Source organism: Pteropus medius, unplaced genomic scaffold (genome assembly GCF_902729225.1).
Source record: "Pteropus medius unplaced genomic scaffold, Ma_sr-lr_union100, whole genome shotgun sequence".
In the NCBI taxonomy this organism is placed as follows: Eukaryota; Metazoa; Chordata; class Mammalia; order Chiroptera; family Pteropodidae; genus Pteropus; species Pteropus medius.
Window position 1 is genome coordinate 1978760 of NW_024352149.1, and position 14898 is coordinate 1993657.

Below are 14898 nucleotides of genomic sequence, written 5' to 3' on the forward strand. Positions count from 1 at the left end.
AATTAAGTAGAAATTAGCCTTACTTACTGAATACAATTATATCTATTTTTACTGTTCCTGGAAAATGATGCAGTAAGCAACTACAAATATTTTTTGAGAAGTGAACATAATTTCAGTTTCCAATTAAAGTACCACATACAGTCTTTCCAAAAGGGGGTATACAATATATCTGACTGTAACTAAAGTAACCATGCACTCAAATTTGCTTTTAAGAGCTTAATAAGTTTTTTTTTTTAATACATTATTTTTCAGGTTGTTTTCTTCCACAAATGAAAATGAATTATTTTTACCAACATTTGTAGACATCTAAGAAATCAAAATATTTTAGTAAAATGCTTAGATACTATTAAAGATAATAGTGAATGTTTCTAATTATATCAATTATCTCTATGTAATAATAAAATATTGAGAAAAAGCTACAAATGCAAATATATTTTTACTTAAAATTAGGAACTAAAGGTCTCGAACAAGCTGAATATTTTAGTAACAGAACTGATCCCTGAATTGTCCCCAAAGAATGCCTAGTTAAGCAACTTTATTATCATACAAATTAGAATTCACCAAAAAAATAATGCCTCTTGCACAACACGTACAAAAAAAAATTTGAGTATACAGTGGTACTATGTATCATTAAGAATTACTTATCCGTTCTTAAAATATTTTTCTATTTATGACTAAATGCCATATTTAAACTGATATATAAGTGTAATTTATGAGACTATAAAAATATCAGTAGTAATTCCTTTCCAAACATTCCTCTCCATACAATTTAAAAGCAAGGCAGCCTGATAAACTAAAGCAAGGATTGCCAAACTTTGGTTTGTGGGACAAATCCAGCCCACTGCCTGATTTTATAAATATACTTTTATTGAAACATCTATACGCCTTCCATCACATATCGTCTATGGCTGCTTTTGTGATACATTGGCAGAGGTAAATAGCTGTGTCAGAGACTATTAAGCAAAAATATCTACTATCTATCCCTTTACAGAAAAAGTTGCTGACTACTGAAGATTTAAATCTTCATTACTGCAAATACATGCACATACCTACCTTTCTTATATATAATCTTTAGCAGAGAAAATATTAAGTTGATCATTTAAGAACCTGTATATACTGACTACTGCCCAGTTTCTGGACTCTTGATAAGGCAGAGGATATTGGTTGATTCTGATTTACGTTGCTTTGGACCCCACTGCATATTCTCATATGCTGTAACATTTCTGAGTTTATCTTAAAATCCCAATCAATAGTATAGCTATAATTTCTAAAAGGTTTAGTTTTACACATTTTATCCCCACATAATATTACTTATAAAGAATAGTAATGTAGAAATTTAGATTTCAAATGCTGAATTACGAAAAAGATGGTTACATGGGTAGAAGTGGGGATGGAATTAAAACAAAAATGCATCAGACTTCCGATCGAGATGTCAAAGTAGGTAAACGCTGTGCTTGCGTGCTCTCATGCCACATCAAAATTACTACTGAACTACAGAACAGCCATCATTGGGAGTCATCTGTGGTCTGGTTGAACCTAAGTCCAACAACTGGGAACATACATAAGAGGCCACCTGGAGACTGGTAAGAGGGGCAGACTCATGGAACGGGCTTGTCCCACATCCATGTGTGGCAGTTGAGAATTAGGAGGGACAGATATCTCAGCTGTAGAAGTGCTCTTAGAGGAGCCAGGGGACCCAGCTCCACAACAAGCTCCGCAGCCCAGGATTCTAGTGCCGGATAGAGAAGCCCCTACAACTTCTGGCTGTGAAACCCAGAGGAGAACGTGGCTGAGTGAGATGAAGTCAATGGAGTCCCAGGCATTCCTCTGAATGCCTGTGCGTGAACATACTCACTGATGGACTCATTCAATCTGGGCTCCAGCTCTGGGGAAAAAGCTCAAAAAGCACCAGGGATGTATGGGGAGGAACTGAATTATCTGGTTTTGGGGGCAAGGGCTGGAGGGGCAGTTTTCTCCCAGGCAGAAATGCTGGAAGAATCCATTGTCTTTGTTGAGAACCTCTCTAGTCCCTGCATGCAAACACAGGTGCCTATCCTATCTGAGTTGTCATCATCCTAACACTGGTCACCCCACCCTGCTGATTCTGAGACCCTGCCCTACACAAACTGGAGGTCCACTGAAGCATCATGCAGTGGCTGCTCCATACAAGTGTCCAGTCTTGGCTCATGCTATGGATCTTCCTAAAATCTCTCAAAGGTTCACAAATAAGCAGCCTCTGCCTCAGCGTGCCCCATACCTCTTGCTGAGCAGCCTCAAGGGAAGACTGTGCCACTGGACCCCACAGGACACCTACTACATAAGGCCACTCTACTAAGACTAGAACACATAGGAACCCTACCTAATACATAGAAAAAACACAAGGAGGCAGCCCAAATGGGGAAACAAAGAAACATGTCCCAAATGAAAGAACAGAACAAAGCTCCAAAAAAATAACTAAACAAAATGGAGACAAGCAATCTTCCAGATGCAGAGTTCAAAACACTGGATAAGAATGCTCAATAAACTTGGGCTTAGAGTAGATGAACTCAGTGAGAACTTTAACAAAGAGATAGAAAACAAAGATGAAGATTAAAAAAAAGAAACAGTCAGAGATAAAGAATATAATAACTGAAATGAATACATTAGAAGGAATCAACAGTAGAGTAGATGAAGCAGAGGGTCAAATCAGTGATCTGAAAGATAGCAGAAAACATCCAATCAGAATTGCAACAAGAAAAAAAAAATGGAGCCTCTAGGACATCAAGCATACCAACATTCGCATCATAGGGATACTAGAAGAGAGAACAAGGAATTGAAAACCTATTTCAAGAAATGACTTAAAACCTCCAAGACCTGGTAAAGGAAATCAACCTACCAGCCCAGAAAACATAGAAGAGTCCTAAATAAGATGAACCCAAATGGGCCCACACCAGGACATATCAATTAAAATTCCAAAAGTTAAAGACAAAGAGAAGATTTTAAATTCAGCAAGAGAAAAGCAGTTACCTACAAGGGAGCCCCCATAAAACTGACAGCTGATTTTTCAACATAAACTTTGCAGGCCTGGAGGGATTGGCACAAAATATTCAAAGTGATGAAAAACAAGAACCTACAAGCAAAATTACCCAGCAAAGCTATCATTTAAAATCAAAGGACAAAAAAAGAGTTTCCCAGACAAGAAAAAGCTAAAGGAGTTCTTCAGTACCAAGCCAGTGTTACGAGAAATGTTAGATTTCTTTAAGAAAAAAAAATCACAAATAGGCATAATAAAATGGCAATAACTATATATCTATCAACAATCACTTTAAATAAAAATGGATCAAATGTTATAATTGAAAGACATAGGGTGGCTGAATGGATAAGAAAACAAGACCCTTACACATGCTGCCTAGAAGATACTCACTTTAGACTGAAAGACACACTGACTGAAAGGGGTGGAAAAAGATATTTCATGAAAATGGAAATGAAAAAAAGTGAGAGTAGTAATACTTACATTGGACACAACAGACTTTAAAATAAAGGCTATAACAAGAGACGGAAAGAATCAGTATTCCCACCTCTGGGTATTTATCTGAAGAAGCTCAAAACACTATTTCGAAGGAACATGTGAACCCATATGCTCCCTGCAGCATTATTTACAACAGCCAAGGTATGGGGGCAACCTGGGTGTCCATCAATGGATGAATGGATAAGGAAGAGGTGTACATATATACAATGGAATATTACTCAATCATAAAAAGTGAAATCTTGCTATCTGCAACATGGATGGACCTAGACGGTATTGTGCTGAGTAGAGTAAGTCAGAGAAAGACAAATGCCACATGATTTCACTCACATGCAGAATCTAAAGAACAAAATAAACAGAAACAAATTCATAAATACAGAGAACATTCTGATGGTTGTCAGATGGGAGGGGTGTTGAGAGTGTGGATAAAAAGGGGAAGGAATTAAGAAGTACAAATTGGTACTTACAAAATAGTCATACGGATGTAATGTATAGCATAGGGAATGCAGTCAATAATATAGTAATAATTATGGTGTCAGATGGGTACTAGATCTACTGGGGTGAACACTTCATAAGTTATATAAATGTCTAATCACAATGTTGTAGTCCTGAAACTAATATCATATCATATGTCACTATAATTGAAAAATTGTTTTAATTATTTAAAAAAATGAAAAAAATATATCACAGACAAAGGCACTGGGCTTTAAAGATAAGAATTAATTTAACAGGGAAAAAAGTATTCTAGGCTTAAAGAATCATTGATGCATGGCACATTGTGGAACATCGAGTAGTGAGGAGTAAACTGTGTCAACAATTCTTTCCCTTTCCTTTCCCCCCTCAGTCTACCTTCCATCCACAGATAAAAAAGAAAAAAGTTCTACAGTAAACAGAGCTAGTGTCCAAAATTTCTTTATAAATGAAATAAAAGAAAATGAGAGATTAAAACATTTGAGGTGGCTAATCCAAAAGTGGATGACTGGTAGGTATGAAAATATTAAAAAAGATTAAGTTATTATATTGATACATGAAAAATCACTAACTTCTACATTATTACAAATAAAAATTAGAAATGGCTTCAAATTAACAAACAAGTAATTATGTAGACACCTGAATGTCTTTATAGAAAAGAGTCTGAGTAATAAAATTGGAAGGTACTATTTCTTCTCCTTAGAATGATTTACTTCACATGTGACTAAAGGAAGAGATGTAGTTTTATGAAATCTTTATTTCATAATAATCGACAGTTTTGTTTCCCAAGAACTTTTGTAGTTCTATTATGTTTAAAACCTATCTTAATTAAAATCTATATAGGAAAATGCCCTTTTCTCTATATTATTCTGTTATATTCTTAAACACATAGACATCTGTTTAGATCGAACCAAAAATATTTCATTAATCTGCAATCCTAAAATACTGAGTATATCTTCTGATAATATGCCAAATCAGGACAGAAAATTCTCATTTAAGTAATACAAAACAAATCGATACTGACACTCTAATTACTAATTTTCTTCTTGTAAATAATGTGTCACTTCCAATGCTTGAAGTTAAGCTGTGGTTGTCTTCATTTGCCTTTATTTTTTATTTAGCGATACCCTGACAGTCCAATTATTTACACATACATTGCCGGTTATTACTATACCAAGTTACTATACTATTACCAAATTTAGTAATCATAGTACACCAGCAATTCAAAGAGGATAGTCTCTATACTAAATCTCTAATGTAAAGATTAGTAAAATCATGTGATTAAAAATCAGTATTATTTTCAAGAAATTTTATTTCACTTTGGCATCCTGACCATTAACACCCAAGAAAGAAAGTAAACTTTGTTAACAGTATTTTAAAATGGCCCAAGTTTCCTATGTCATAATGAGACCTTATTATACAGTGGTACTCCTTGTCTGGTGCTTCACTTTCCATGGTTTCAATTATCTGTAGTCTACCATGGTCTGTAAATATTAAATGGGAAATTCTAGAAATAAACAATTCATACATTTTAAATAGTGCACCTTTCTGAGGAGCATGAGAAAATCTTGGCCCTAAAGCTAGGTCACAGTGCCTACATTATTCACCTCACTTCATCTCACATCATATAGGCACTGTATCATCTCACTCACATCATAACTTTGATAAAAGTTAGGTGAATCGTCTCTCAAAATATGAGAGACTTTTATTAAAATATACTGTTATAATTATTCTTTTATTATTAGTTGTTAATCTCTTCCTGTACTTAATTTATAAATTAAACTTTATCATAGGTATATACAGATAGGAAAAACATTATATACAGGGCCTGGTACTATCTACGGTTTCAGGTATCCACTGGGGGCCTTGGAACATATCCCCTGTGCATAAGCGGGGACTACTGTACAAAAAAAATGCAACAACCCACCACCTTAGTATTCAATGTGAGCTGCTGTTTCAATAACAAAAAATTATTTTCACATGCTTCCCCACCTTTTGTAAACAAAGGTTTATATTTGTGCATCTACTCACTTGGATTATGAAAGCAGTCCATAGATATAAAGTAAAGGGACCTACAGTAGGAAGAGGTCTAATACTTTATCCTTTTTTTAACAGGTACTCAAAGCAATCAGAAGACCACTCCAGACACAGATGGTTCAGAGCATTCTCAAATCCTTCACAGAAAAAGAAATTCTAAAATCCTATAGCTGGAAGAACTCTTGGAAATCCCTCATCCCAATTTCCTCATTTTACAGGAAAGGAAACCAAAGACCAGAGATCTTGGTTGACTTATCCAAAATTAATCTGAACACTAGAACACAAATATTCAAATGATAATTCTTCAAAAATTCCTTTACTTTCTTCCTTCAGGATGACATCAGGTTATAATTTTAAAAACAAAAACTAAAAATAAAATAAAAATTATATTGAGAAACGAAGAGAATACTAAGCAGAAAGAAAACTCATTTAAAGCAGAAAAGCTTACCAAGCACAGACTTGATTCCCTAATAATTAACATATCCCTTTTCAGTTCCACTCAGATTCTATCACACATTGTTTCCCTCCACAAGAAATTCATTGCAAAATAACCGCTTCCAGGCAGACGTCATTTCTGGTGGTTTCTAAGGTAAATGTGCCTGTTCCTCCTGCTGCAGTAGGCTAAGCTGAGAATCACAATCTATAGCTGACAAGTACTCATTCTTTCTTTTATACAAAGTCCTCCTTAATGAAAAGCTATGAGTTGAGAAGTGTAAGTATTACAAAGTCCTTGTTTCTCCTCTAGCTACAACTCCAAATCACTAGAATTCTTCTCTGAACAAAAAGGATAGTGTGGGTAGTGTGGGAGAACAGATAAAAACTTGGCTAAATTCTAGCTAACTTGTTTTACTTCTAAATACTTTAAACAAAAATCATTTTTTCAAATATTTTTTCCAATACTGTAATTGTTTTCTAAAATTAAATTAATAAGCAAGTCAAACATTCTAATGCTATCTTACAATCATTACACAATCATTTATCATCTGCTTCCTGTAACAAACTTTTACAAATATTACTTTATTACATCTAAATAGAAGTTTTGCAAACTTCTAGTTGAGAACACAATCATTTTAAAAACATACTTTTAAAAAAAGCAGTACTTTTTAAGACCTTTTATTCAAAAACTGCATCACAAAAATAAATGAACTTAAGGCCTTCCTACACAGTGCGTAGTTAGTTGCCTCTCAGCAATTTGCTGAAATAAATGAAGGACCTGAAAATTACAACCACAGGAAAAAAATTCATCTTAGTAACAGTATCACATATTTAATATTCACTGAAACAATCTCTACATGGTCTTAAAAGCTACACATACACATTATTGCATTTAATCCTGACTCTAACTTCATGAGCTAGGTAGGGTTATTATTCCTTCTTAACTGGTGAAGAACTTGGGTTAAGTACAATGGTTCTCAACCAGAAGCTCCCAGAAGTCTACAGGGGTGTTTGGGTTGCCATTCTGACAGCAGAAGCAACCCTGGCATATAGCAGGTGGCAGCCAGGGATATTAAACAGCCTGCAATGTGCCAGACAAACCCAGAGAATTATCCAGCCCAAAATGCTACCACTATTGGGAGATGCTGACTGAGGATAAATGGACACAGCCAAACAGTTAATAGTGACTTTAATGTATTAGTCAATTCAATAACAAATCCAAGAAATCACCAAGGACCACCCAAAAGGAAATCAAATGTAAAAGTGCATCAAATTCTCATGCTATAGTAATCTACGCTGTCTTCTCAAAATGACAATGACAAAAGTAAAAGATGACATAATTCCAAACCCATTACTCTGCTACCTCCATCAAGTATTTTTTTTTCCATTTCTGCCTTGAAATTGCCTCAGTGCATTATTTGTAAAACTTTATCATCATCTTTAGTTACTCCAAGATGTTATACGAGAGTTATCAAGTACTTCAGTTCCCATTCCATTACCTGTTTTAGATCCACTTTACTACCTATAGGGATAGCTGCATCTGAAGTTTCACTTATTCTTTTATCCATGACACTACTGCCCCATTAATCATCCTAAAAATCATACTGTCCTCCTGTCAGCATCTCCTGACACAACTACAATTATTCCTCACTGAATAACGCTCAGATAACGCAGGTTAACATTCAAGCTTCTCCACCAACTGGCTCCTTATTTCTCCCAACTCAATTAAGATCACTATTCCTAGGAGTCTCCTGAGTATTCCTCTAAATTACCATAATTCCCTTTTCTCTGTTTTGCCCGTACTGTTTGCCTAGAATAATTTTCCCACTCCTTCTTCTCTGCCATTCAGAATTCTTATCTACTGATGTGTAGAAATGTCATCAAATGCAATGAATTTACCTGTAATCTGACTTTGTGCAATGTCAGTATACCCCTAAATAATTCTTTAATTTCAATTATGTCTGTCTAGTTCTAGTCCTTTAGTTAGGACTGGAAATTTTTTGAAGGTAAAAATAGCACTTTCGTTTCTTTTGAATACTCACATAGAACAAGTAGTATAGCTACTTGGAATCACAGAATTGTTTCTTGACGAAATCATCTAATATAGTACCTTCATTTTAAAAGTTAAAAAAAAAAAAAAACAAAGTAATTCAAGGACACACAATTTTTAGTGGCAAGTCAAAGAACCAGAATTCAGGACATAATTTATAATCTAATGTTAACACTTAATAAGTGCTTGTTAACTGAACTCCAAGGTACAAAATCATTTTGTAAATCTGCAATGAGCAATGTTACACTGCAATTTAAAAGATGGTCTGTGCCTTATCAAAGTAGAGACTGACAATTATACTGTATTTTCCACAGGTCAAGAAGACAAAAATTGAGGGTATCTGATAAGAATTTTGATAATAAAAACTCAAATATCTACAAAAATTCAGTAAATTTGAAATTCTATTCTTCTTAGTCTTTAAAATATTCATACAAAAAATGACCTCAAAATACCTTTTAGCCCTTGGTTAAAACAGAGTATGAAGCAATTCAAAATTATACCAGTGAATCAGGAGTCTAGATAAGGACAACAGCAGCATGACTAGAAATGCCTTCATTCTTCAGTTAGAACCTTTTTTCCCCCTTTCTCTTATCCATATGGGAACAGATAATTATTTTGTCCCAGTTTAATTTTTTAATTTTTTCAATTACAGTTGCCGTACAATATTATATTAGTTTCACGTGTACCACATAGTGGTTAGACAGTTATGTAACTCACGAAGTGATCACCCCGATAAGATCACCCATCTGACACCATACATAGTTACTACAATGTTATTGAATACATTATCTATTAATCCAATAGTTCTGATACCTAGATTACTCATAAGAATCAAACTGTACCTATTTTTACATGGCAAAAAGAGGAGAAATTAAGACAAATCACATCACTACTATATGACTTGTTATATAAAATATGCTTTCCTGTTTCCTATCAGTAAGCGCATTTCAACCTCATATTCTCTCCAGAAGCCAACATAAAGCATGTTTACAAAGATATCGTCAGTCACTGGTTATACAATTAATGCAGTAAATACATTAAATTGATCTTGTCTCATTATTAGTTAGATATTATTTAAGGATTCAGATTTTCACGAATTCTTGTCTACAAATAAGAGATATCAGATGTAACTCTTCATCTAGATTTTTATTTTTAACCTCAAAGTAGATTAATATAGTTTAGTCCTCTAACATTTAGGAAGACCTATTAGTCAAATCAGATAGGTATTTCGAATTCCAATAGCCCAACTGTACTTCTAAATACATCTCCTACTTTCTGCTTCACAATTAAAGAAAAACTATCTAGAAGGATATTTCTGCTCTAAAGACATCTTTGAAAACAAATGTATTACAGGCTAGCAGAGTCTGTTATGAAAAGAAACTAACTGCATAACAAAAAATAGAAAAGAGCAGGGCAACAGAATTGACTTGTAAAAAGTCTGCATGTGATATCAATATGAAGCTGTGAAATTAGAAACTATAAATTTTAGTTATTTAGCCTTAAAAATAAAGAATAGACAAACCAATTTATATCTTAAAAAACATGTGGAAATTAGATAAAAAGGTCTTAGTCATTATAAATCAAAGCTATAATAAATAAAGCTCATAAGCTGATCTGCCAGTTAAACTTAACAAAAGAAAATAGGTAGTATTATTGGTAGGCAAACCAATTTATCACTCTGGAATGTTCATACAAATCTCAAAAAAAAGGAAAGTAGAAATATATTTGATAAACAGCTTTCCTGACTTCAATCTAAACATAGTAAAACAGGTTATAAAAAAAAATTTAGAGTACAATTATAAAGCATAATTACATATTTACTTATACTCATTTACTATTTATTTAAAAATATGTATAAGCAAAGGTCATATACAAGTGATGATCTTGGACACTTGATCTTTGCTTTGATTTGGCAAGCAGCATTAGGCTTAACATTTTTATTCCTTCCTTTGTGTCGACTTGCTAATTACTCAAATGCATTAGGGTTTCTAAGGAAAATATTTTATAAAATCAGCCTTGCTAGTGGCACTCATTTATATTAAATTATAAAAGGGGCAGATTGGCTATTAAAATAAAAATGTTATTTACCATAAAAAAATTGAGACTATAATGGGAAAAATAGTAAAAATTCAACCCATTTAAAAGAAAATAAATCTAAAAATAAAAAAAGCAAAATAATCTAAAACTAACTAATTTAATTCAACTTTTCTTTTCTTTTCTTTTTTTTTTAGCGCAATGATGTTATTCTTTTGTTGGGAACAAAAAATCTGCTTTCAGTTCCAAATAGTTCATCCAGATCCAACAATGCTCACTACTCGTCACTACACAGAGTTTTGCTGAACACTTAGTACCCCCACTGGCAGAAATTAACTTTATTCCTGTCTTCATAGGACTGAAATAGGAACCCTAAACTAGAAGGTATTGATCACTGGGTTTAGGAATAAAAATATCTAAACAATTGAAGCCAAAAATATTCTCGTCTCAACTATCTAGATACTTGGGCAAAAGCCATTTAGACAAACAGTTCAAAAATTCACAGACTCGGATCGAGGCTGGTCAGATTTTACCATTTTAACAGGTATGAGTGTACTATTGGTATTTACTATGAATGACAGGCTTAGTAACACAGTCAATGGCCTATCTGAAAACACTTATCATTTTGAAGATTGCACACTAATATCAAATGAAACAAGGCATATCCTGAAATCATATATAGTACTTCTTTGAATGAAGATTTTTAAAAATTGTAAGGAAAAAAACAAGGCAAATGTTTTACTCAAAAGCCAAGTTCCCCTCCCCCTTACCTGGAGCCAGATAAATATAAAATGTGAGTGGTAAAGTCCCCACTTGGTTTTTTTTTTTAACAATAGTAACGTCTATTGCCATCATCTGGTGATTTTTTTTTTTCTATTTATTACCAACACATTACTTCAATAATATAGGAACAGATATTCTACAAATGACTGAAGCATTTTCTTTTAAAAATCTTATGTTTTAGTTTAAAATTAAGGGTATTTATGTTAAGATGGTTAAATGTCACAGTAAAAGCAAACAGAATTTTAAGGTAAATAGCTTAAAAGAGGAAATGAGAAATATTCTCCGTGTTCAGACTAAAAAAATTATTTTGATGACTGAGTAGGTATTTGGAAAATGTTTTGACAAAATTTCTATAGTGCATGCATAACTAGGAAAAATAATTCTCTGTACTAATACTTCACAGTACAGCTAACCTAACAGTTTTTATATATACATAATAACAAATGCAGGCTACAAAAGGGAAAACATCAAGAATACATTTATCCATTTGCATTATGCTATGAAAATACTCTAATCTTCTAAAAACAGTAATCTTTCATAAGCAGTTATATAAAATTAAGCCACTTGTCTTTTAATGATTTTTCTAGATGGAAAAGTCAGACAGCCAAATTCAAATTCAACCTCTAATTCATTAGAATAATAAATAGGTCATAAGTTCAACATCAATGATGCACAACACTTTTAAAAAACAATTAAAATATGCCTGTGCAACTGTCTTTAAACCTCGTACCCAACATATTCCATTCAATAGACTACTAGCATAAGCAGATATATTTCCCTTAGAAACTTCTAGTTCCTTGCAAAGACAGCAGTTACTATAGCAAAACTTTAGAACTCTATGTGGATACGTGTTTAGCTACTAAAAACGGAGATCTGAGAAACATCACAGCAACATATAATCTGAATAAATGTATAATCAAGAGAAAAGCCAATACCACATGATTTCATATATCTACCTGATCATACATTTCTTTAGGATTAAACAAGAAGAGCAACTAATCAGCAACACAGATCTGGGAGAACATGGCAAATAGTTTTTAAAACAAAGATTAAATGAAAGGATACAGCCTTAAAGCACCAGTCTGAGTTCCCACTGCCAGGATCTTCTGTACAGGATCAAAGGCCAGGGCTGAGGGCTGATAGGGAAATCCATGGCGAACAGTCTAGGGATGGGCAAGTGACATCACACCAGCCAAGGCAGCAAACGATATTTAAAAACAGGAAAATCAATAAAAGCATTAGAATTTAGAACCAATTATAATTGATGCAAAATACATATACATGCACTTATTGCTTTTTTAAAAAAACTATGAAATCTATATTAACAAACAAAACTTACGTAGAACCTAACCACCAAAAAAAAAATCTATCCCAGTTTTACTCTTTAATTTTTGCTTTTCTGTAATACTAGTATTCTAATAAAGAAATGTTCTTAATATTCTATACTCTTATGTCTGAAAACAAATTACTGAAGTTCGCAGTAGTCAAAAATTCTGTAAACTCATGCTTTATTTCAAGTGTGATAAGTTCATCATTACTTTATTTGGATGTTAATGCAAGTACTTCTAAAGAAATGCTGCCATCTAACCTAGTCAAGGATTCAGTAAAGCAATTTTCAAACATCTACTGAGATAGATGTTTTGTAATTATAGCAGAATAAGTGCATTCTGTTATTTTGTAATTATAACAAAATAAGTTATAATTACATTTTGTAATTATAACAATAAGTACAGCATATATTTTTGCATTAAATCCTTAATAATTTTAGGGCATTAGGGCAAACAAGTGTAACTACACACTTTTAATAAACTCTAACATATGAACGCATGGTATTTATGAGAAAGGTAGGTATTAATACCAAGACAAGTTCGTATTTCTCACTGAGCAGCTGGTGAATTAATTCGCTGCATCATTCTTTCCGAATTAGACCGCTATGGCAATTGTGCCATTAACAGGCAAAAATCACAGTACTAACTTTTTAACCAAATATAATGATAAGAGGACTCTATGATTTCATATTTTAAGCCTCCTACCACATCCTAAGGGAAAATTGATGAGGAAATATCTAGTTGAACAGGTTTGGCTTTTTGATAAACAATATTCATACACTGTTTCCAAGGGAAACTTCGAAGTTGGTGAATTACATGAAAATGCTTTAATATAAAAGCTATAAGGTTATTAAGAATACAAATTAAAGATCAGTATCACACGTTGGAAGCAACCTTGAATGATTGATGCATGTGAAAAGGGGAGGAGGAAAAAAAATCAACGAAAAGGAGTAAGATGATGTCAATCTCCAAAATAACCCATCGAGCAAACGTTTGCTAGAGGAGGAGCGAGCCCTTTATTCGCGGTATGATTATTACTGGCGCTCGAGTCCCTCGTACTCTCCCGTAAAGCCCAGGCTGCCCCCTAAAATGACCCGGGTTTTCGCGGGCTGCGCGCTCCGTTCACCTTGCAGAGCTGAAAGTGCTCGGACTGGAGCGTTTCCTGGATCTCCGGCTCGCGGTTCCCAGACGGGTGCTGCTGCGGCTGCTGCTGCTGCGAGGCCGAGGACGAGCCCGCGGTCAGGCCGTCCAGCACCTTCCTGATGTTGAATTTCCTCATGGTCTCGGCGGGGCTCCCCCGCAGCCCGGGAGGGGCGGCAAGGGGTGTCCCCGGGCTGGGAGCACGAGCCCGGGGCGAGGGCAGCTTCCACCGAGGACTCGGAGGAGTGGCAGAGAGTGGGAGCGCGAGGGTGGGGAAGGAGGCAGCCGGGGCGAAGCAAAAGATAATCCGAACAGGAAATGCCGCGACGACGAAAGGGCAGCGGCCACCAGAACCCCGCGCGGCGACCCCTCTTCCTCCGAGGCCGCCGCTGCTCGCCGCGGCGGCTGTGGCGCCGCTCCGGACGCGGCCGCCGCCGCCTCGCTCCGCCGCCCGGCGGCACAGCAGTGGCGCGGCGCCCCGAGCCCGCTGCGCCCAGCCTCACCTGGCCGCGGGCTGACTCCGCGCCTCGCCGCCGCCCCGGCTCGTCGCCGCCGCCGCGCCCATGGCCCGCGGCCCCGCCGCTCGTCGCCCGCCCCGGCCCCGTAGGCTCTCGGCGCTTCCTCCCGCTCCGCCTGCCGAGGGGTCGCCGGCTCTCAGTCCGCGGCCGCCGCTCGGTCTCCCCGCCGCTCAGGGCCGCTGCCCGCCCGGCATGGCACGCAGGGCGCCCGGGTAGGCTCCCCGCGCTCTCCGCCTCGCTCGTCCGCCGCTGGACCGGCCCGCCCTCGCTTCTTCAGAGCCCGGCTGCCTTCCTCAGGCGCCGGCGCCGCCCGCGCACCCGCCGGGCCGCTCCCTCGCTCCTGACAGGGCGCCTCAGCTCACCGCACCAACGCCCGCCCTGAGCAGCAGCAGCAGCCGCCACCGCGGTTACAGCGCCGGCCGCGGCGGTGGCGGCAGCTGGGCCTCCGCGGAACGGGGCTGCTGAGCATGCGCACGCCCACCGCCACCCCCGCCCCCTCCTTCGCCGGAGTGGAGCTGGGGCTCAAATTATCCCCTGCGAAAATCTCAGACCACGGCTAAATTTCTTCCACCCCTATCGCCCTGCTAGAGTATGCAG

General features: G+C 36.6%; 1 protein-coding gene across 6 annotated transcripts in view; it reads right to left on the minus strand.

The window, feature by feature from the left end:
• STXBP5 (syntaxin binding protein 5) overlaps positions 1 to 14066 on the minus strand; it is a 150989-nt gene extending 136923 nt beyond the window's left edge. For 3 of the 6 annotated variants that reach the window (XM_039846957.1, XM_039846953.1, XM_039846952.1), the window contains exons 1-2: positions 13770 to 14066; positions 12381 to 12478 (exon numbers count right to left, since the gene is read on the minus strand). In XM_039846957.1, coding sequence (XP_039702891.1) covers positions 12381 to 12478; positions 13770 to 13922 — 251 coding nt within the window. In that variant the 5' untranslated portion in view covers positions 13923 to 14066. The remainder of the gene's footprint in view (positions 1 to 12380; positions 12479 to 13769) is intronic. The other 3 variants (XM_039846956.1, XM_039846954.1, XM_039846955.1) reach the window with 2 other exon arrangements.
• Positions 14067 to 14898: the final 832 nt, after the last annotated feature.